We start from the raw sequence: 22,630 nt of genomic DNA, 5'->3' as shown, positions 1-22,630 counted from the left end.
GATTTATATGCTTGCCCTTTCATGTGTTACTATGTAATAAATGTAGTTTAGACGTCTCATAAGGAGTACCTAACCATTTCAAGTAGCAGGGCAAACAAATGTGCTGTGTCTAGAACAGTGCACAGGTGGCCAAAGAAAACAATGACATGGGTTACTTCATACAAAGCTGAAAGAAAACGTTTGCTTTTAGAAATACTTTGGCACAGCGTTGCCCATCTCCTGTGCTTGAGGGCCAGGATCCAGTAAAAGTAACCTTTGCTTTTGGTGAATATTTCAATGTGTAGATTTGCAAACACTTTGACAAGCTTTTATATCAGAACCTTTAAGGAAACATTTCCAGGTGAATGGAAAAAAGTTAGCATATGTTGGGTGTACAAAAACACCAGAACGTAAGGAATGGGTTGTATTACACATATTGATAAATGTAGCACAAACAACCCCCATCCCCATTGGATCTTTTATTGCAAATGAGAATTAAACAGAAAAAACACCACCCAAAAAGTAAGCTGGCTGTAATCCGGAAACATGCCGAAAAGCTCTCACCCCTGGAGTCCGTTTGGGCCAACACCTTCATAGATGGTGCTGCCTATGCCATCATCACAATTTTCCTCAGCTGTCAGTTTTATGTTCTAGGTTAAACGATAAAATGCAAAAACCGATCAGTTTCTATGGGAGGCAAGCCTGAATTATGGTTGTGGTTTAAAAAAACTGTATTAAAGATCACATTTTCTTAGAGTTAGAAAGGCATTTATTAAGTTAGAAAGGTCAGGATACCACCCGACAATCCTGGCTTCCCCTGTACATGCCATGAATTAATGAACTCCTAACGACCAGTGCAGGAGTTACGCCACCCATGCCAGGCCAGTCAAGATTGCTAAGTTCTGCATATGGAAGAAAAGGATGGAGAAGACGGCACTGCCCACAATGGTGCAGGGACAAGTAAACATCAATGTGTTTAGTTTCTACTACATAATACCTCCCGTATGTAGAGCACACGCAAGACAATCTAACACCACAAGCACACTCCAACATCCCATCGTCAATCGGACCTGACTACAATAGACCAAAATCTAGTTACAGAACACATTAAAAACAGGGCCATATATTTTTTTAACCACACATGCCTTTATAAACACAAAGTCAAGAAAAAACATTTAGTGTGTGGCTTTTTTAAATATACTTTTTTATTTTGTATATATTTTCATATACATCTTTCAGCTTTATTCGGCTAAGACCACAACAAAACACTGGAAACTGGAGTAAAGAGAACTTGGGACATTCTTGGCCCTGTAAACAGATTGAGCACTATAATACACCAGTAAAAATTGAAGTTTGGGTATACACCTTTCCAATAAAACACCCACACAGTGACAAGAATGAGACTTTAATTGGTTTTTAAGTGGAGTTTATAACACTAAGATAAAGGGATGTTAACACATACAATAACAAATGGACATGTGAATTTGTATGAGGCATTATCCTGTACATGTAATTTGTTGTATATTCTCAGTGCATAGCATTACACACAGAGCCACTGCTGCACAGCACAATAGTATCTGAAGAGGCTGAACCGGAGAAAAAGACTGACCGATTGAGAGGAGAAAAAAAAAAAATAAACATTACAGGGAATTCTTCAAAATATTTGAGCTCAGAATGACAGGACAGAATATTCCCATCTCCAGTTGTAGCCTCTTAATAGTGCACAGTTCCACCCATTCCATTTGCATGCATGACAAGTTTAACAGTATTCAACGAGGAGAAGAAAAAAAATTAAAACGAGGCACTTTGTGGCAACCACAGGCATCGTTAGACATATTGCACAAATTTATTTTGGAAAGTACTGGCTGTATAATATATGTATGTATATATATATATATATATATATATATATTTTTTTTTTTTTTTACACATACACACCCCAGCAAACTCCACTTAAATTGATGGCCTGTGCCACAGAACAAGAACACCATGGATGCTATGTACAAAACTAATTTCTGTGGCAAAAATCAGACTGGGATACATGTTCAGTGTTCAGGTTGACCTGCATGTCCTGTAAGTGTGTCAACACTACCCAAAGCAATGACTTTTTAATTCAAGAGAAACCCCCAAGTTCCACACACTTGCAGGCCACAATGTCTCAGGACCATCATGAATAGTAAACAGAACTTGGTATTGGGCTTAGGGGAATTTAAAAAGAACTAAATACTGTCATCAATAGACTTTTTAGAAACTGGAAGAAGTGAGCTAATCAGTCAGCCAAAAGGAATTCTTGTCAAAGTATAGGGGCTGGTAACTGAAGTAAACGCAATAGAAGAGTATGTCATATATAATTTTTTTATATTTATACATATATAATGCCATTTTTACCCACTTCGGATGACTATACCATAAAATGTTAGCGAGGCTTCTCAAAAATATTTCAAATCTTAAAAATTAAAAAAAAAAAATTTTTTTAAGGGGGGGGGGGGGGGACAGTGCAAAATCCCATAATTTATGTTTTGGCTGCATGAATTACCTTTGTGTAAATCAAAGATAAACTGCAATTATCTAGACACAATATTCGTGAGGCAACTTGAGACAAATAGTTACTAGACAAAAAGAAATGGATCGATGTCCATTTCTGCATCACTGGTGACTCCCCAAGTTAGTGCAATCTGTTTGTCCATGCCAAGTCTTCACTCCTGGCAATGTCAGTAAGGCAACAAATGAGCTGAACCATCATTAATACACGAGGCCATACAGAACGTTAAAAAAAAAAAAACAGAATGGATAGTTTAGCTTTAAGTGCCACCTAGACATGAATATATGCTGTTGTAAAAGCACACGTTTAGAATAGGAAGTTTAGCAGACCTATGAATTTCCATCTATACTTTTGTTTTACTGATTGTAGGCCCTCAAGTTTGCAAAGTGCTTTCAATATTAGGCAGCTGTGTTGCAAAACATCCCGTATAGCATATCTGGTGCGACAGAGGGTTTTTTTTTTTGTTTTGTTTTGTTTTTTTTAAACCAAACTGTGCTAAGTCTTGATGTGATCCACCATCACTAACACAGAAGTGTAGTTTACCATATTGTGCCAAGAAAAACAGGCGTTCAATATAAAAATGGAGGGAGGGAAAAAGCAGAGATATAGATCAGAGCAAACAGATAATGGCTTTAACCTTCCAGCAACCAAGAAAAAATAAAATCATGACAGCACAGATCTAGTAACTGTGGGCAAGATATTCTCCTCCCACTTTTTATATACGAGGCCCTCATATAGTGCAGCCAAGTGCCATTATTCAAGTAACATACTTGGGGTTGGTAGTCAAGCAATCACCTTAAGGGGTACAACACTTGTAACCTGTCAGCATTCATATCTGAACCAGGGGTACATCTCTTTAATATATGAATTAAAGCTGCCAAAAGTCTCCATTTTAGTTATAAATGAAGGCTGCATATGGTATCAAGTATATAAAAAATTAAAAAAACAAAACTATAACCACAAAATTGAAAGCTTAAATGCTGCATTGAAGGGGAAAAATAGGAACATTTCTTAAAAGGGGAACTTCAATTAAAAGGAAAAAAAAAGTTATACATAAAATTGTGGATTTGTAAATACCCAGATTCCACCAAGGCAGAGGTATGGAGCAAAAAAAAACAAAAAAACACAGGTTCACACAGAAATCCATGTGTTTGATTTTCCAATCCAATTAAAAAAGTTGAGATCCTTGAGGATCACGGTTACTAAGTGCTAAGATCTAGTCATTTCCACGCACATGTAGGTTCAAAATTCAGGCCTACATTTTTAAAACTAGATTCCGACAGTCACATGAACACTGCCTCTCCTATCTAATGGAAAAAAATACTTCAATTTAAATTACAGCTTCCAGTGGTAAGTAGGTCAAAGTATAAATAAACTATATCAAATGGGATTTTACACTGTCATGAAATGTATTTTCACAAAAGATCATTTTTTAGCATTTGAACTGCAGCTTGCAATTTGTGAGACTGAAAATTAATTTGGATAAAAAAAAAAAATTGATGGTCTGACAAAAATAAAAAAAAAGCTGCAATAAAAAAGTGGAATTCCAGACCACAATATCCGTGATGAGTAATAAAACACTGCCAGTTCAAAAACGTATTTGAATAGATAACTACAGAGTATTTAGGACATGTTTTTTTGATATACACCATCTTACATCTGTCGTGTTGAAACTTTTTAAATCAACACTGATTTCATAACCATGTGTAATGTTATTAAAAAAAAACAAATATATATCTATATATATATATAAAAAAAAAAGAAAAGAAAAACAAAAAGACACTGAAGCTACTAAACATTCTTCAAGTAAAATTCCCTAACAGTTAATGACATAAAAAGTGTGCAAAACTGCAAAACTCAATGTAATAGAATGTGTACGATCAAAAAGGGTAGATTTGCAGACAGCTATGCAATTAAATAAATGCCTGACTTTTGTACTGATCTGTTAGAACTGAACATGATTTTCTGTGCACTGTTATATCAAAAAAAAAAAAATAGTTCATATTTGATAGGGGAGGAGGGGGAACCAATATGTATAGCAAAAACTTGAAGCATTCACAGCAGTTATATGACTGAAATAAGAATGCAAATATTAGACCTTTATGGTTAACCATTCTGGGTTATCTTTAAGAATATCATACATGATGTATAAAATCTGGACAGAGGGAAAAACTGATGCGGTGTTCACAAAAACTAATTGCTATTACTGATAGCTGGGATCTTGCTACTTTGGCCAACAAATCCATTGCAAATAGTGCTCATTAATGTTCTCTGAATGAATCCACTTGCACAAGGATGGTTAATATTAGGAAAAAAATCCTTTCAGCACTGGCCTTAATTACGTATGGGATGGAACCATCAATGCAACTGTTTGGCGTAAAGAATTTTCGGAACCTAAAATCACTAGTTTACTTAAAATAAAATTGTTAAAATTTCAAGAAAAAAAATATATATTGTGGGCAGCTAAGCCTCAACATTTAGAGAATTACTAAATTATGTAAGAACATTTGAGACCCTGCTAACTTGTGGTAGAGCTTCATCAATGGGCCTTCTCCTGATAGTCTGTTTGGATCAATCCTGTACCTCTATAAAGAACTGCTCCCTACAGCTGCCTTTTCTAGCACCATTATGCAAAAAAAATAAAATAAAAAAATGCACATATAAAAGCAGCGACAGTGGACAATTCCTTATAAGTTCAGGATTACTGCAGCACGCAAAGAAGAAAAAAAAAGGAGCACGTAAAAAGCTTTAGATGGAACATGAATCCAGCTGGTAAGAGATTCAGCTTTAAATATCATTCTCCACCGCATTGAGTACACATAGCCTACATGGAAATAACCCTTGAACATTCTATAGCCAATTAAAAAAAAATATATATTAACTGTTGCCACACTGGCTGTGAAGAGGCAGGAGGTGAACCCAGTATTTCACAAAAGCACATTATAAACTTCACTTAGTGACAAAACAAAAAAAATAATAATAAAAGGGGGTCCTATGCATACACTGCTCCACTTTGGGGAAAAGAGATGGGGAGGGGGTTAACAAAAAACAAACATAAAAAAAATTGGAATAAAATGGGAAAGTGCCATCTTTATTTATCCTAATTAAGATTTAAAGGTCCTTTTGACACGAAAAGGTTATTTACATAACATTGTTACGTAAGTTTTTCTTCTTTTTTTTTGTACTTTGCTTTTTCCTTTTTTCCCCTCTCCTTTTTCCTCATTCCATTGGACAACAGTGCCAAAACCCTGCTGGGCAAAAAATATTGGTCAAAGAAAAAAAAAAAAAAAAAAAATAACATTGCTCCTATAACTGGTAGTCTGACAATGCGATTTGCCGTTTAAAAAGGTCCTTTATCAGTTTATTCAAGTTTGTCTTTTTGTGGTTTTAATTCCCTCGATTAAAAAAAAAAAAAAATTCAGACTTTTGTAATCTGTGTGATCTGATCTTCATCAAAAGGTTCATTCTCTGGGTCAGAGTCAGTGGTGTCAGAGTATCGATAATGATCAGGTTCATTGTCACTAACATCCGGCGTTACTGAAGTTGAGCTGCTTGCTTCTGAATTTGAGGATTCTTCTACGGTTTTAGTGAAAAATAGCTTTACCTAAAGACAAAGACAGATGGTAAATTAATGAACAGAGAAAATAAACAGTTCAGCGGCACTTGGTAAATAAAAACAATTACTGAATTCATAAACTCAAAACTAGGACTCCTTAACCACATAGGTGACCACAGAACTTTTTCCCCGAACATGCACAGCAGCTTTCCAAAGATGCAGAAACATGCATGATCTTCTTTCTTTTCTATGATGTAAGCCATGTCTCTGTATTTAACACACGTGACTGCTGGGCCGTTTTTCCAAGGACTTAATTCTGACGTTTCATCCAGAAAACTCCAGGCAACAATAGAAATCTGTAAAATAATACTGCTATCGAGCACACAGCAGACATGGTAATATCAGGAAGCAGGGAAGCAGTAACCGCAGCGCAACCACACCACCAGTGCAGAAGGGACACATTGCTCGTACCTTTGTGTAACAAAGCCCTGCCCGACTGCAGATTTTAAAGTGGAAATTTAGTTTTATTTTAAGGCCAGATTGTACATAAAAAAACAGGAGGCCAGATAGCTAAAAACTACTCCTTTACAACAAACATAGGTTGGTCTTTCCAATGCAGAAAAAATTACCCAATCCACTTCTGCAGGTGAAGTAGTATATTGTCAGCTAGTAAAACTTTTTTACAGAATATTTTATCCAATTTACCAATTACCATGCACTATACTATTGGCCCTTGAATTTTGACTTACTTTGAAGTTTGGTGAAAAATATCTGTTGGCCTTGTCTTTGTTAGCTTTATCTAGATCGTTCTTTGTTAATGAAAGAGTGAGATATTCTTTGTCATTATCTGAACGTTCCGTGCTTTTGATACCATCGAGTTCCTGTTCTCCAAGTAATGTTCCATTCTCTACCTTGTCAGAATACTCTTCAGGACCAGGTATGAAGAAAGTATTAATCCAAAAATGAAACATTTTGTCCTACAAAATAAAAAACATTGCGTTTAAAACGGCTTTTTTTTAACTGCTTTTTTTTATTTTTTTTAAATAAAAACTAGGAAAAAAAAAAGAAGAGGACTGAAATAGCAAGGGAAACCAATGTGTAAGAATGCAAGTAGAGAGCTCTTCATCCAACAAAGATATTTCCATTACCAATGGAAATAGTTACAATGTTGGCATAAAAAAAGTTGCAGTTGTGTCTAACCACTGGTATGATTATTGCTGCTGCTTTCAATGGGGATGAAGCAGCAGAGCACCTCATGCTTGTCGTTCAACCTCTAAAGAATGGTAAAGCCTGTACAGTGCTTGTTCATTCTATTGTCGCTGGAATGACAAGTTTCAAGCAAAAATTAATACATGTCTGTACAGAGATGAATCCTATTTTAAAAACGTAAGCTGCAAAAAAAAAAAAAAAAACACTGAGTATGTTTTCACATGTTTTCTGGAGATGCAACACGGATATCCAACAAGATTTATTTCTTGAAGACAACTGCCTCCATAATAACTGGAGAATAATAAGTAAATAGAAAGCAAATCTGGAATTCTTAATCACAAGTCACAGGTCATTTAAAGGTAGGTCTGAGTTTCAATTATACAGCTTTAACTTTCAAGCTGGAAGAGTGAAAAGCTGCCATCTCGGAGGTGTACTTGTTCCATCGCCCCTGTCATGCAAAATCTTAAGTACAGGTAACTCTGTTGGAATGCTACCAGCAGCAAAACAAAATTGCAAATAAATAAAAAGCCTCAGACATAACATGGTAACGCAGCATGCATTGTTGAGTCATACAGGAAGTGCTTTACAAGCAGAGGAATGTACCAGGAATGTGGCAGTGTAAAACTGTACTGCAGATAAACTGTACTGCAGTAACATTAGGAATGCTGAGCTCTGCTTTTCACCAATATAAGAGTCAACTTTTTACATTTAAAATATAATTTCAGGTATCAGAGATATTTGATCTTTTAAGGCAGCAAAAATTTTGAACATTGGAAAATACCAACCTTTTTCATCATCTTATTTTGTTTGTGGAAAAACTCAACCTTTATATCTCCACAAACAGGAAGGGGCTGCGGGAAGTCAAAATACATGTATTTCTCCTCACGTCTTGTGGGTCCTGTAGAGGATGTAAATATCTTAACCTTCAGCTGATAGATAACAAACTGGGGATCTAAAGGAATGGAAAAAAAAGCAAAGTTAGAATAGCTCATGTTACACAATATTTCAACCATGCAAGATGAGTTTTTCAGAAAATCCTGCCTTTACAAAAAATACTAAACTTTACAGAGAAAAAACATTAGTCATTTTTTAAATAACTGGTCATCAAGAGATATTAGTGACACTACAAACCACGCCATGTATCTGAAGTACTTTAAAAGCTTGCAGATTTTATTTTAAAAAAATGTGGAAAATAACTGCAAATTAGGAACCCGTTGCCTTCTACAAAAAGAAAAAATAAGGCCCCTATTTATAAGCAGATAATGACCCCTTTATTAGGGAACTCAGAAATCTAATACCTGAAGTACCCTCAGGTGCTGGGCTCAGCATTTAGACACTTTGTGGGCCACATGCCTGTTAAGTTAGCTACAAAGCGCGTTTTGTCAATGTAGATGGTGACAAGAATGACCTGGCATTTCAGTCCACCGGCTCTAGGAGAGGCAGACAGATCATTATTCAAGCCCAGGATCTAGCTCCTTTCTTTCCTGTGAAGGCTCACTAGCAGATGTTGGTGTCTCTTGGGCCTTTGAACATCAAACATCTGTTTACCAGACTTACAAGGCAGCACCTGAATTTCTTTTACACACTTTCCACGTTCTATTAGAAGGTTAAGGCCTTTGCTGGTGCCAGATTTTGGTGCAAAAGTCCTACTGGCAGTGCTTAGAGCTTCAGGCTCGGGTTTTTGTTTGCTGTTGCCTACCAGTAAGCTGGATTGTATTTGGGTGTAGCAAAGGTACAAAGCAAAGATTTGATGACGTGTTCTCTATTTTAATTCTACACGCTTGGTGAAAGATGTCAGCTTTGTATATTTTATTTTTCACTACCTGCGAAAAAGCTACAAACGAAAAAGAACTTCAACAATAAGTGTATCTATATAAACTTTGTTCTGCACAGAATGGGAAAGGGTAAGAACCAACCACAGCATTCTCTCCAGAAACTCTTTACAGACGGGTAGGGGGAAATATATAGCCAGGTGATCAAAAAATGGCAACACGCAACAAATGCAGCACTCCCAGTTGTTTATACCGTATGCGTCGAGTAAATCCATGTAAATGTCAGCTATCTACCACCTTCCCATACGTTGTTTCAATTTACCAACATCCACACCCTTATTTTTACTGCTCCCGAGCACCTCTACGTACTATATATGTTCCAGATAACCTTATAGATGCTTTTTATCATTTAGGTTTAGTGGTCCACAGTCAATGCTTGCAGGCCCCAAAACTATAGCTCCATATATGATACAAAAACTGCTGTACCCCATATTCTAGATATTAACAAGGTCAGGCATCTAAGCTAAATGTCAGGTGTTGTTGCAAAAGGTTAGAATACTTTTATATAAATGTGATATTTCTATTTTTGCTTTCTAATTTAAAAAAATTGTCTAAAATTCTGTCTTCACTTTTTAATTATGGGGTACTGAGTGTAGATTGAGGGGAGGGGAAAAAAACATTTTTTGCAAAGTTGAATAAAGTAAGGAGTCCATATACTTGCACAAAGCCACTGTACACAGAGGAAATGCTGTACTGGAACTGTGCATTTTTTTCTCGTTCTAGGAGCCAAATATGACAACTCTTGCTTGGCATTAGGTAGTGCTGGTTAAGGTACTATAAAACTAGTATTTACAATTTTTTTTACCATATATTTTGCCCCAAATGCCACAAGAAAGTTCTGCACAGAGCTTGAACACAGTCTCTGCTTTTCAACATGGTAGCATTTAAGCACAGCAATTTTAAATTACCACAATATATAAAATTAGAAAAGTCTTTAAAATATTTAAAGATAGCAGCTATCTATAACTAAGCAGGAAAATCATACTATAAAAAAACCAAATCTATACCAAGATGTAATTTCAATTTTGCAGAGTACAAAGTCTACACCACAGTGATATTCTTCCAGCAAAAGAGCTACAGTTAGGCCAGCTCTGCTTAGGGTTGGGTTAGGTGTATAAAACCAAACTGCCTCAAATTAAGAACAGGAAGGGAGGAGGCTTTAAACCTATAACAAAAAAAGCCAAAAAACAAACCACAGTGGTGTGCAAACGAAGGACAAGATAATAGCAAGGGCTGTGGTGATCAGCCAAACATTGTGACAGAAATTACTTTGTTAAGAGGAAAAGACCCCTTTCAACTTCATTAGCATGGCTGCATCAGAGTGAGACACGAAGAAACTAACCATGGAAGAAGAAAAACATGGGGGAAAAAAACTCTAAATGCTTCTAGACATTTACCACTGTACCTTGACGATTTATTTTTTAACCTGCTCTGAAAAAAAGGTAATGAGATCAATGTGCCTGCATTGGATCAATAAAATTTGGAATAAGAATCATCTCCCAAGCATTTAACTCCAAAATGTTGGATTTTCAGGCAGGATAGGTAAATTACATTTATTCATAGTAGGTTTTATAGTTTACCAGCAACAAATGACAGAAATAATTCAATAGAACAGGTAAAAAGAGCATCCAAACTAGTGTTTAGAAGCAAAAAGGGGCCCCTGTTCTACACCCAAACTAGAATATAACTGAACCAAAAAAAAAACAAAAACAAACCATGGCTTTTATAACATACAGTTCCCACAAAGAAATGGCAGCTATATTCTGGAAAATAATGTTTCCTAAACCCCACGCTGCCATACTGGATTTACACACAGAGGGCCATGGCATACAACATAGAAACTGACCAATTTTAATTCTTAACTCATTCAGAGGTTGGGCTTCTTGACCTAAACAACAGTCTAATGCTTAGTTGATATCAATGAGAATAACATTTCACAATACACCTTTTCAGTCTGGCATCAGTATTATCAGTATTACAGCAAATAAATAGAAGTCATTCAACTTACTGCATGTTCCACTGCTGAACATTGGAATTGTTTCAAACATCATCTTGTGAAAGAGAAGTGCCACTGGTCTGTAATCCAAATGGTTTTTTAACAAGTAGCTGTAGTAATATACGTAGCGCCTTTGGCTCGGAATTGTCACACCCTAAAAATATACAAGACATTAATTCTGCAGCCGGGTTTACAGCTTTTGCACAGTTAAACATTTTTTTTTATCTCGGAAGAAAAATCTGCAATAACACCTGGGTACACAAGTCATCTTTTTTAAAGACATTGCAGCAAAGTCATAACAATGAAATGAACTTTGCTATATTGCTCAATCTATAGAAACAGCACATACCTTGAAGGTTTCTTACAAAGCTCATTTTAATGTTACAAACATTGCACATCAATACTTGAACACATGGCAAGTAACCAGTTCATGACCTTACATGAGCCTGGAGCTTACAAAGAGCTTCCTCTCTTTGCTCCCAAAAGCTAACTTAGCAGCAGGGTTGTGAAGGGAATACGATACAATATGAGCAAAAGCCCTATGGTGACCACTAAATATAGGGATAACTGTTCTCAGGTATCTGCACAAAGGGTCACGGTACAATACAAGAAATCTCTGGTACTAAATGGTGTTTGAAAACACATTTGCTAATAAATTTGTTAGTGGTTAAACATTTTTATACACATTTAAATATAGATCTGATTACAACGTACTTGAGAATATGCAAACAATTCTATCAATTTTTTTTGGCAAGTCATTAAGAATGTACACTTATTGCAGACAGATTATTAATACAGACCTTTTTGTCCCTGGTCCGAACTTCTCCATAAAAATCTAATGCCTCTTGTGCTTTTAGGAACTTGCCTCGATGTAGCAAATAAGCACAGATCATGACTCCTGTACGCCCTTTGCCTGCTTTACAGTGGATTGCTGCTACATTGTCATTTTCACTTAGCCATTGGTCAAGATCTTCACAAAATGGTTTGATTAGCTCTAACTGTGGTGGATTGTGGTCTTCGAAAGGATATTGTGCAACTGTTAGAAGAAAAAAAGTGAGTTTGCTAATTACTATACAATATTATTTATCATTACACTACCCTAACAAATCAGTAAACATAACAGCAATGACAACACTCCAGAGGCCGAACACTTCAGCTGTTGCTGCCCCAATTGCTGGGTGGAAAAAATTCAAGTTATAGAGGTTGCGGTGAGCCGAAATTCGGGCACCACTGGTATAAGTTACAACGTCATACATGAAGCGTGCAGAGAGCCCTATACTCGCCTGGATGTTGGTATAAATTTGATTTGTAAACCATTATCTTACTTCATTTCCTGCATTAGTGATGCAGGAAATGTTTGTGGATCTGACCTATGTGGCCTGGGGCTGGGAAGCCCAGCTCTATTGGTCTTTAAAATTGTAAATATTCATTGGTATCTGATGAAGTAAGAACCATCTTAAACTGATGACCTCCAAGGTTTTCTAAGCACTACAGTCCTACAGTTTACAGAGGATAGTGTTATTGTTAAACCAAAAAACACAGCAGTGAGTAGCCACTCTTGACATAACTAAATAGATCATTGGATAAAAGACCAGACTAATTCAAAACTACAAATACTACCTGCAGTGAGCTTTTTAAGGACATTCAGGAAATACAACACATGGAACCTTGAATAGGATGGGCTACAGTAGAAGAACAAACTAAGACAACAAAATAAGGCTATAAAGCATGGTAATACTCAGACTAAAGGGGGGGCATTGCCAGGTGTCATTTATCTTTAATGTATACTGTACAAGGATTAGTAAAATTCTTCCTAAAATGTAAAAAAATACCAGGACGTGCATTAGTGTGAAGAGGAGGTTTGGGGGTGATTTTGGGTAATATGCCCTGGCGCACACAATTAAATTGTACGCTTGAAGTAAAGCCTTATTGAAAGGTGCATTCAAAACACAAAGCCCCAAGGGTCAATTTACCTGCAGCATTAAAAGTTTATGTAAATATGTAAATATTTATGTAAATATAAAAGTATACGTAAATATTCATCAAGCATGGTTTATGAAAAGATACACTAACAATTTGTACAAGTTCATGTATGAAAATAAAATGTGTCAGGAAAAAAAATTTCTAGGCTAACATCACACTTGCTTGCAGAAGAACAAAAGTTACCCACATTGTTGGAAGGCAACACAATAAACTTACTACTCTAACACAATGGAGCAGACATGCTTGTGTGTAACTGTGAACACTGAAGGTGACGACGAGTCTAAAAAGGTTCCTCTTTGTCCAATCAAAGCCGACAGATGACAGTGTCTGATCTGAGACTCGCTGGAAATCTCCTCCCAATGTGTGGAAATTAATAGTGGTTAGGGATGACTGCTCCTGGATTCAATTAATGCAGGGGAAAGACTGAAAAATGAAAATAGGTGGAACCTTTCAGTTGTAAGAAGTGACTGAGTGGACCCCCAGTGTCCCCTACTTGAATGGGGATGCTTTTAACAAAACCAAAGTTATACCATTGCACTTCAGTAATAGGCAGCTGCTGAATGTCCCGTCAATGTGGAGATTATAACGTTTCAACAAAAATGCACAACTTACCTCTGCAGCTAAATTTGTTGGTATCATAATGTCTTTCAGCACATCTATACCAAAAGAAAAGAAAAAAATAAAATATCAATCCTAACAGCAAAAGTCATATATATTTTTTTTTTTACCTATAAGGAACATTTTTTTTCCCCCCAAGTATACATTTCACAAAATAAGGTGCTGAAATTGTAAATCAAACTTAATCTATTTAGCAACAACGGAAAAAAGGTCTAATTATTTCTAATTTCCATTTGCAGCCAAATCTTGTATAACGCATTACTCTGCATTATTTAAATGGATATGCATTTAGGACCTCAGGCATTGATCTTGGAAAGCTCTCAGAGTGCGAGCGCCATGTGATGTCATTATTGGCTTGGCTCCTTAGGAGGACATTACATTCAACGTCTGGCTTTGGTTAGTGGCCTTTATAAAGGACATGTCTACCCATTGTTAAATAACACCCTGCAGGAATACTAAAAAAAATGTATATTTTCTTACATAATAAGTTGCATATCCAACAATGATATTTCAGAAATGCTGACTCAATACCAAAATGTTTATTATAGTGCTATTAGTAATTACTACTAGTAAAGGAATGAAATCTAGGTAAAGATCTTGGTGTGCATGGTGTAAAAATTCACCATTAGTGTTCACTTCACTCACTGTCCCCCAATATTTATATATGCACACTGTACTCCATCATGGTGACCAGAGACCACTATATACATAATCTGGGTGATGAGCGTGCATTACAAATTGCAACTGCAATTTTGTAGAACATTCTACTAAAATAAAAGAAAAATTAGATTTGCTAGGGGCTCTGACCTAGATGATGGCAATGGATCAATGGTCCAGAAATTAACATATTTCAAGGTATTTGACCAAATTCAACTGCAAAGATCCTCATAGGGTGGGTTACAGAGTGTGCTACATCCTCTACATTAGACATATGCCATAATAAATCTAACCTAACCATTGTGCATCTATGTAGTAATTATTAAATTTTTGTAACCTCTGTGACACACGCAATGCAAAACCACAAAGAAACAGATATTTGGTCACAGACCCCAGAGAAAGAAGATAGTTAGAAAAAACGTGATTTTCTGGAGAAAAGTCTCTAGACCCACAGAGGATTTATGCAGGCAACCGTGAAACTACAAACTCCCTGAATAATTGATAGCTTTACATTTGTGCAGGCAATAAAGTAAAACAAATTTTTCATAACTGCATAACAGGACCATATGGTCTACAGCAGGGGTGTCCACACTTTTTTGGTTTGCGAGCTACTTTTAAAATTACCAAATCAAAATGATCTACCAACAATAAAAACTTGGACTTAACTCCTGTGCGAGGTAGAATTTATTTTAAAAGGCAGGGCTCCGCGATTTACTCGCGTTGCCTTTGGGATCTACCGGTAGATCACGATCCACCTGTTGGGCACAGAAATGTACCACAGTAAGGGCAGTTTCCACGGGCTTTGGGCAACATATGAGAAAAAACGTGGCATGCTTCAACTTTTCCTCAATTTCTAAACACAAGGCATAACAGGAAAATGTGGCTTTATTACAGTCCATCAAATTATTTGGTGTTAAAATTGAAAAAAACTAAAAGCCACCATACAAACATCCCAACTGTGTTCAATAGAAAACTACAAGAGATTTTCAGAGGCCTAAAACTATGAACAAGGTGTATAAAGTCTATGGAGACTAGGTCTAAATGAAAGACTAGTTACCACACACTTTGGCAGAGAAGGAGAGGATCAAAAAATTATTAGTGGGGTGGGGAACCTAAGCCAATAATGGGAAAAAATCTAGAGGCAAGACTCATCATTTTTACACATAAGGTTTAATTAACACAGGAGTAGAGTTGTAGAGTGTTAACAGAAGACGCACAAAAAGTAAATAGGATGCAGAGGGACAATTCAGAAAACATTAGGGAGAATGAAAGTAGGAGAGTTAGGGTTGTAAGTGGCAAAACATGGACAGAGAACAAACATTAAAAGAGTATACAACGATATTGTATATAAATGATACAGGTTTACAAAAAAATTATTTTATTTTTTTTCAAACTGGACTAGCCCATTACTATATATGGATTATACATCTACATATTCACACAGACTTTAAATTAACCTCTTACACATTCTAGAATGCAGTGTTGTATAGATTGTGCAAAAACAAACAAAAAAAAAACAAAAAATTAACCTACAGTATTGTGAAGACTTTGCTTTCCCTGCACTAAAGTGAGCAGCCCATTCCTCAAAATGAAAAAGATACAGGCAATATAGAAAACAAAAAACTTTGTTCACGGGTGAGAGAAAACGGGGACAACATTCACCTGTATGATTTCCAGGAGCTTCTCCCAAAAGTCCACAAGTCATTACATTGCCCAGGCGTTCTATTACCACTGAACGCATGGTCACAGGCCATGAAGTGGGCTCATTTCCAAGCCATTTAAAAGTAGATCAAATAACATGGATGTCTGCCAAAATTCCATTTAACCTCGTCACTCCACCAACATAACCAAGCTAACTTAAGTCCCCATTAGGCTCTAACAACTAATTGTTTGGGACATGGAAGTCAGTAAAACAATATCCTTCACAGAAATTAAATGCAGGCTTCTTTCCCTTAAAAAGTTTTTCGAGCTGCAATGTTTTGGAAATTGGACATTTTAAATATATACACTAAAAAATACTTACAGATTGTAGATCTTGTAATGATTTTTATGCTTGGAATCCAAAAACCTTAAAGAGAAAATATGAAGCGTTACAATACAGTTGTACAAATACAAATGTACACTTACAAATTAAAAATTTTGAGAAGTGCAGTCTATCGCCATGGCATTGGCCAGACAAGAACATTTTTTTTAGCACAGCGTTGACATGGCTCTTGTCATGTTCTAGAATTTTGAGGCTCTACATATTAAGGCATTTAGAAATATTCTCAATGACATGGCAGAAAGTCTATAGAAGTTACATTGGGCTATCTTAAATTTTGTTCACAGCTTTGTATCAACTTTAGTCAGAACATCAAACTACAAATCCTGGCCTAACATATTCTACTGCGTTTCTTTAGCCAAGAAGGCTGAAGATGACTTCCCTAAGAGAAGGGAAGAGAACATCAAAAAATGTGCAAAGCAACTTTGGAAGGGCAGTTCAAGAATAAGTACAGGTTCACTAACAGTTAAACTACAAATACATTTTACCTTGAAATGTATAACTTTAATGTTTAATGAAAATAGTCTTGTGATCCAAAGACTACATTGAATGGCTGCCAGGTCACTGGAGAAATAAATATATATATATTCAGCTGAATTTATGGAGCAACGTGGTAAAAAGGTTTGTAAAAATGCTTCCGCATATTTATCTAAGAAATCACAACAGCACCACATAACTGCTGCGTTATAAGAATTCTTATCTTTAGTACAGGCCCTCCTTGTGAGCTGTATCACACCTTTATTTGTACTAACTGGCTCAGAGCCAAATGTTAATACCATGAAGTCTGAACAAGGAGGAGGACAATAGCAAATACAGATCCTTTTGCCTGCAATTTCTGAAGATGGTTCCCTGCCTCCAGAATTTTAGTACTTAAAGGAGAACTGCAACTCGAGTCTGAAGAACCAGTTGAACACAGGCACCTTAAAAACAGGCAAATAGATGAGCAAAAGAAAACATTCTATTTTTTTCTCATTTTTAAACAGGTTTATTATTCAGTAAACACTAAAAAAAAAAAAAAAAAAAAAAAAATCGGCGGCACCACATTTTATGTAAACTCTGTGGAACCCTCTATAGTCAGATTCCTGATAACTGTGGTAAAGAGTACTCATTTCATGAAACATGAACTCAATTCTCTGTTTGCCGTGTTAAACTTCCAAGGTACTTGACTGACAGCTGTAAAACATTTCTTGTACTGCACCAATATGCAATAGACAGAAAAGACTTTTTAGAGGGTATACATTTCCTACATCATACTATAATTAGGGTTCCTAAACAGACTTATAAAAGGAGACTGAAGAACCAGGCTGCAGTCATTGGATACAATGCTAATTGCCTGGGTGTAAAAAGGCTTCTTATGTCCCTTAATACACAAGAAAAATTATTTTAAATGTTAAGCCCAAAATGTCTTAGGAATACACAAATATAAACAAAAGATAACAGACCACATAACACGGTGTACCATACTTTCTAGGAATATTTAAAAATTGTTTTTTCATTATATGGTTCGTTTAGACCTCCTAAACCCTTAAAGTGTCCCTACCTAGTTCAGGTATCTGTTCTAGGACGAGGTCATTTCCAGCTTACTGAATGTTAGCATTCCACTCTCCTGACCATGAAGCAGTTAAATAACAGCAGAAACATCTTTACTTCCTTCAGAGACATGCTAGGGTATTCTGAAATGTGTTGCTGCACACCCCCGCTCCTGTCTAGACACATTGGCCCACCACCTCCACACAGTAGGTATGTTTTGTCACCCCGGAGCTTTCCTTTACTGGTGGCTGATGACCATTGAAAGTAGATGTGGATTATGTACACAAGTGACAATAAATTCTGCAGCGACCTGCACGCAATTCTCTGATTCAATCTGAATGTGGTTTTTCTTGTGTTTGAAGGATAATATCTCAGATTCCTTAGCCCAACCTCACTTTCCCTCTCCTTCCTCTTCTAGCAAAATGTAAATGAGAGAATAGACCACACATAAGGACAACTGTTACCTCTTAAGCTCACCTAGCATTTGCAACAGAGAATAGCCCAGGCCGGTCTCTAGCTGCACCCTGAATGGAATATTGGCATAAATGCATGGCTTTTTATTCATAGAAAAATAATCTATAGCCCATCACCTTGTGAGGCAATGGGCTTTTATCTTTATTGTACAAAGCTACTTAGGTTCCAAAGCTTAAAGCCCACCAGCTCCGGAAGGTTAAAGGCTGCGTAGCTCTCCTGATCCTGTATGAATGTTGAGTAGTAACTGGAAATAAGTTACTTATAAGTAGTAACAGACAACGACAATTATTGCACGTGTGTACCCAGCCTTAGGGTGAGCAATGTTGAGTCTGTGGAATAACCCAGCTTGACCACCGTATGGGGGAGGTCATATTAAAATTTCAAAAAATCTCTGTTTATAAGAGTTATGCTTTAAACAAATTGAATACCAAATCACGCTTAATAAGATGCAAGTTTTGTTTGATATATTAAGGAATCAAATCCTAATCAAGGGCTGGGCAACCAAGTCCCCATCCCTGATAATGTTCAGGGAAAAGTTAATTATTGCTCACACATACAAATAGATATATACCCATATATATTCTAAGTATATTAATCCGCAACCTTGGTGGAGATTGCAGTCCAGCAGATCTTTTTATGCTGCTGCTCAGCTAGAAAAAAGTTTTAATATGACAACATTGAATAAATTCTTATGGGTTTGTTGAGTGGGTTTGAAACTAGCTAGCTTTAACAGGGGAACACAGGACTGTTCTTTATTTGATATAAAGTATAGTGATGCAGAACGATGACAGAATGAATATACATTGCATACAAGCATACAGGTATAATCCTTTATTATTGCGGCTCCTGACAGCAGTAACTCAGGACTTTGAACATGAGTTACTGGGACTGTAAAGGTCAGAAAAGATTCTGGCATTTTGGGCTAGGTCAGAAAACTCCCAAACAAAATACCATTCTCAGCACAGTGCAAATTAAAGCCACCTATTCACAACCGAGACCACCTTCTAGACTTAAATACATTATAGATGAAACAAAAGCATGCAGGAACCACCAGCCTAAAAGACGCACTTTACCATGGATGGCATTTTGGTGCCTTTGTGTAGCTACACATCCTGTTAGAAAATGAAGGAAGTTGTTTAGACAATGTAATCTGGGTCACATCTAGTTCACTTTTAGCCATTTGGTTACAGAAAAATAAAGGAAAATGAGTTTGAGCAGATTAACAGTCTATAAATAATCAATAACCTACATATTTGTTCTAAATAAACAGCTACACAGATTATTCCATATATTAATGTAAAAGTGCAGCCTGCTATAAGCTCACACTGTATATATCCAACCCTTAAAGTTGGCCTTCTCTAAGCATTGCTGCGTCAGCACTCGGATAAAATGTTATGATCAGCTGGAAGATGAAGATAACACAAGTGTTGAGAAGCACTTTTAAAATTGACAAGTTAAAGCTGAACTCCAAGCAATTAGCTTGACACTGAAATAAGTATCCGGGAGCAGTTTTGTTAAAGATTCTACATTTCTGTCTATCCAGCCCTTCCAAACAACACAGCCAGGCTTTCTAGTGCTGATAAACAATACCGATTTGTCACCATTATTACTACAGCCAATAAAAGGACATTTAAAGGTGATGTCAGCAGCAGACAATACCCTTCTCCCTCTGCTCTCTCCTTCTATCCATGTGCTTTGTGTCAGAACCATTGTATATAGCACACCCTGGACTCTGGGCAGGGACAGGTATTACCTTCTCTGCAACTTTTACTTTACAGGGGATTAAAAAAGAAAAAAAATACATTTAAGAATTTACTGAAAACCTTAATTTAATTAGTTGATGCTTTTATATCTTCCTGAAATTCATATTTAAAATAACCAGGGTCTAAAACCAAGCAAGAGCTCCAAAATACACCGTAAATGTGAATTAATTAGTTACAGGCAGTTCAGCTAAAAAGATGTCCTTCTATTTATCTACCCTGGTTTCAAGACTGCATTGGCTGTATTTTGAGTTTTTTTACATTTACACGCTAGTTCCTGGAACAGAAAAAAATAGAATATATACACTAAAATAAAAAAAGGAATAAAAAAAATAAAACAGGTTAAGCAGTATTTGTAACCATGTTTCTATGTCGGATTCACAGTAAAAGTGTATAGTTTGACAGGGAATACATCAAATAGAACAAGCAGCCAAGTTCACCATCATTGTATAGGAAGAAAGAAATGTTTCCTTACAGCTGTCAGCTTTAACTCTTCCCTAACAAGTTGTCTGTTCCAAAGAGAAATGGATACAAAGAAATACAGGCCAGGTACATTATTCTAATTTTGTTCAATATGACAAAAATATATCCCAGTGAATGCAGACAATTTTTAAGAATAATCACAATGACACTTACCTTACAACATCATCTATATTGTTTCTGTATACACCTTCAAGTCTTTCTGCCGGAAATCCCATGGCAATTATATTTGGATAAATATCTAAAGATTTCTGTCAAGGTAACTAACAAATGTCACAGCAAAAACATTTATTTATAAACATGACACTTCTGTAGTGAAATTATGAAAGCTGCTAATGATGCCGAGTTATAGATAACTAGCCACGCATGCAGAGAGTCAGGAAAACAAGAAAGGTTATTATTTTTATTTTTAAACAGGATTTATATGCACCAACATATTACGCAGCACTTTAAATTTAATAGGGGTTGCAAATCATAATTCTGTATTATAAAAGGACCCATATACATATTTCTTACAATCCTAAAAATGATCTTTAAAAAAAAAAAACAGCCAAATCTTAAAGACTTAGTGCAGTGTTCTCCCGGGCCCCTTTTTTGCCGGACACACCATCCGGCACTTTTCAGTAACCACCTCACTGTTTTTATGTGGTCACAGAAGAGTTGGGTCACAATACAGGGGCCGCCATCTGCCTACAATTTCATCCCCACAAAGCTTTAAAAAACATTTGGGTTGTTAAACACTGTAGTACCGACCGTTAAGATAGGAACTTACATTTCATTCTATACATTCTAGACAACAAAAAAGTGTTTGAATTCTTAAGCCAACTGAATGCATTATGAATGCATAATGAAATCTGACTGCAAAACCTCTTGGAATGGAAAAAAATTCAATAGATTAGTGCTTTGCTCTAGGACAGTTGTGGAAAAGTCCAATGGTGACTTACACATGTACAATCTGACCAGCACTAAACTGGAAACACACCTTGCACCTTATTACCAATTTTCGTATATCTCCATTGTAATGCAAGTCACCCAGCACAAGAATAAAACTGAAATGTAATTTACATACAGGGATTTTATACATATGATGTTCCAGGGTTTATAGTTGTTCGGGGGAAGTAATGTACATTTGTCAACTTGTCACATTATATTATATCCTCATCCATTACTTGGTTTATTTGAAAATCTCATGTAACCTCCGAGCTCAAAAAATTAGTGAGTAGGTTGTCTTGTTGCTAGGAACTGGATTTATTCAGTAGCTCTGTCTATTCTAGGACTGCAGTGGCTAACCAAACTTTTAAATGTTATGTTAATAGGTCTAAGGGTATATGACCTTTACACCATAAAGATTTTAACCATATATAACTTTCTTTAAATACATTTTTTGTAAGTAATGTGGAGAGAAGGTAGAGTTTCTTTATGCCCAAAAAAACATAAGTCTTGCTGCTAGAAACCACTAAAAATGAGCTTCCAATCAGTAGCCATGTGTCACTTCTCACCAAACTCATTATTATTAGCCAGTTTTTATATAGCGCCAACATATTACCAGTGCATCACTAGCTATCACTCAAAGGTGATCACAATCTAATAATGTTTAAAGTTAGTTCAAATCAAGTAAAGCAAAAAGAAAATACTTTTAACCCGAATGCTGAAAAAGTTTCATGAAAAAATGTGCATAATTGAAAAGACAGAGATTATCTGTCTTTCCCTTACCTAAAAAGCAAATATGAAATACACCTACTGCCAATGTATGTTAAGGTGCGTACACACTTCCAATTTTTATCGTTCCAATCGAACGACGAACGATTGGGAAAAAAATCGTTCGTAAAAAAGTAACCAACGACGCCAACGAACGAGGAAACTCGTTGGAAACGAACGACCGGACCGGCGGATCGGATGACGATCGTTGAACATCGTTCGTGTGTACGGTCGTTCGTTGATCGTCCATGTTCAGAGCATGCGTAATGAACGAA

At 36.2% G+C, this 22,630-nt stretch overlaps 1 protein-coding gene across 1 annotated transcript in view; it reads right to left on the bottom strand.

Moving 5' to 3' along the window:
• Positions 1-1,368: 1,368 nt before the first annotated feature.
• Positions 1,369-22,630, bottom strand: part of PTEN (phosphatase and tensin homolog) — a 32,867-nt gene continuing 11,605 nt past the window's right edge. Inside the window, exons 2-9 of the mRNA XM_072424909.1 lie at positions 20,814-20,898; positions 16,396-16,440; positions 13,710-13,753; positions 11,915-12,150; positions 11,127-11,268; positions 8,072-8,238; positions 6,827-7,054; positions 1,369-6,125 (exon numbers count right to left, since the gene is read on the bottom strand). Of these exons, the coding sequence (XP_072281010.1) occupies positions 5,940-6,125; positions 6,827-7,054; positions 8,072-8,238; positions 11,127-11,268; positions 11,915-12,150; positions 13,710-13,753; positions 16,396-16,440; positions 20,814-20,898 (1,133 nt within the window). The 3' untranslated portion in view covers positions 1,369-5,939. The remainder of the gene's footprint in view (positions 6,126-6,826; positions 7,055-8,071; positions 8,239-11,126; positions 11,269-11,914; positions 12,151-13,709; positions 13,754-16,395; positions 16,441-20,813; positions 20,899-22,630) is intronic.

The sequence above is a fragment of the Pyxicephalus adspersus genome, chromosome 10 (assembly GCF_032062135.1).
Source record: "Pyxicephalus adspersus chromosome 10, UCB_Pads_2.0, whole genome shotgun sequence".
Classification (NCBI taxonomy): domain Eukaryota; kingdom Metazoa; phylum Chordata; class Amphibia; order Anura; family Pyxicephalidae; genus Pyxicephalus; species Pyxicephalus adspersus.
Note: the sequence above shows the minus strand (reverse complement) of the source record. Positions and strands in the feature narration are given on the sequence as shown.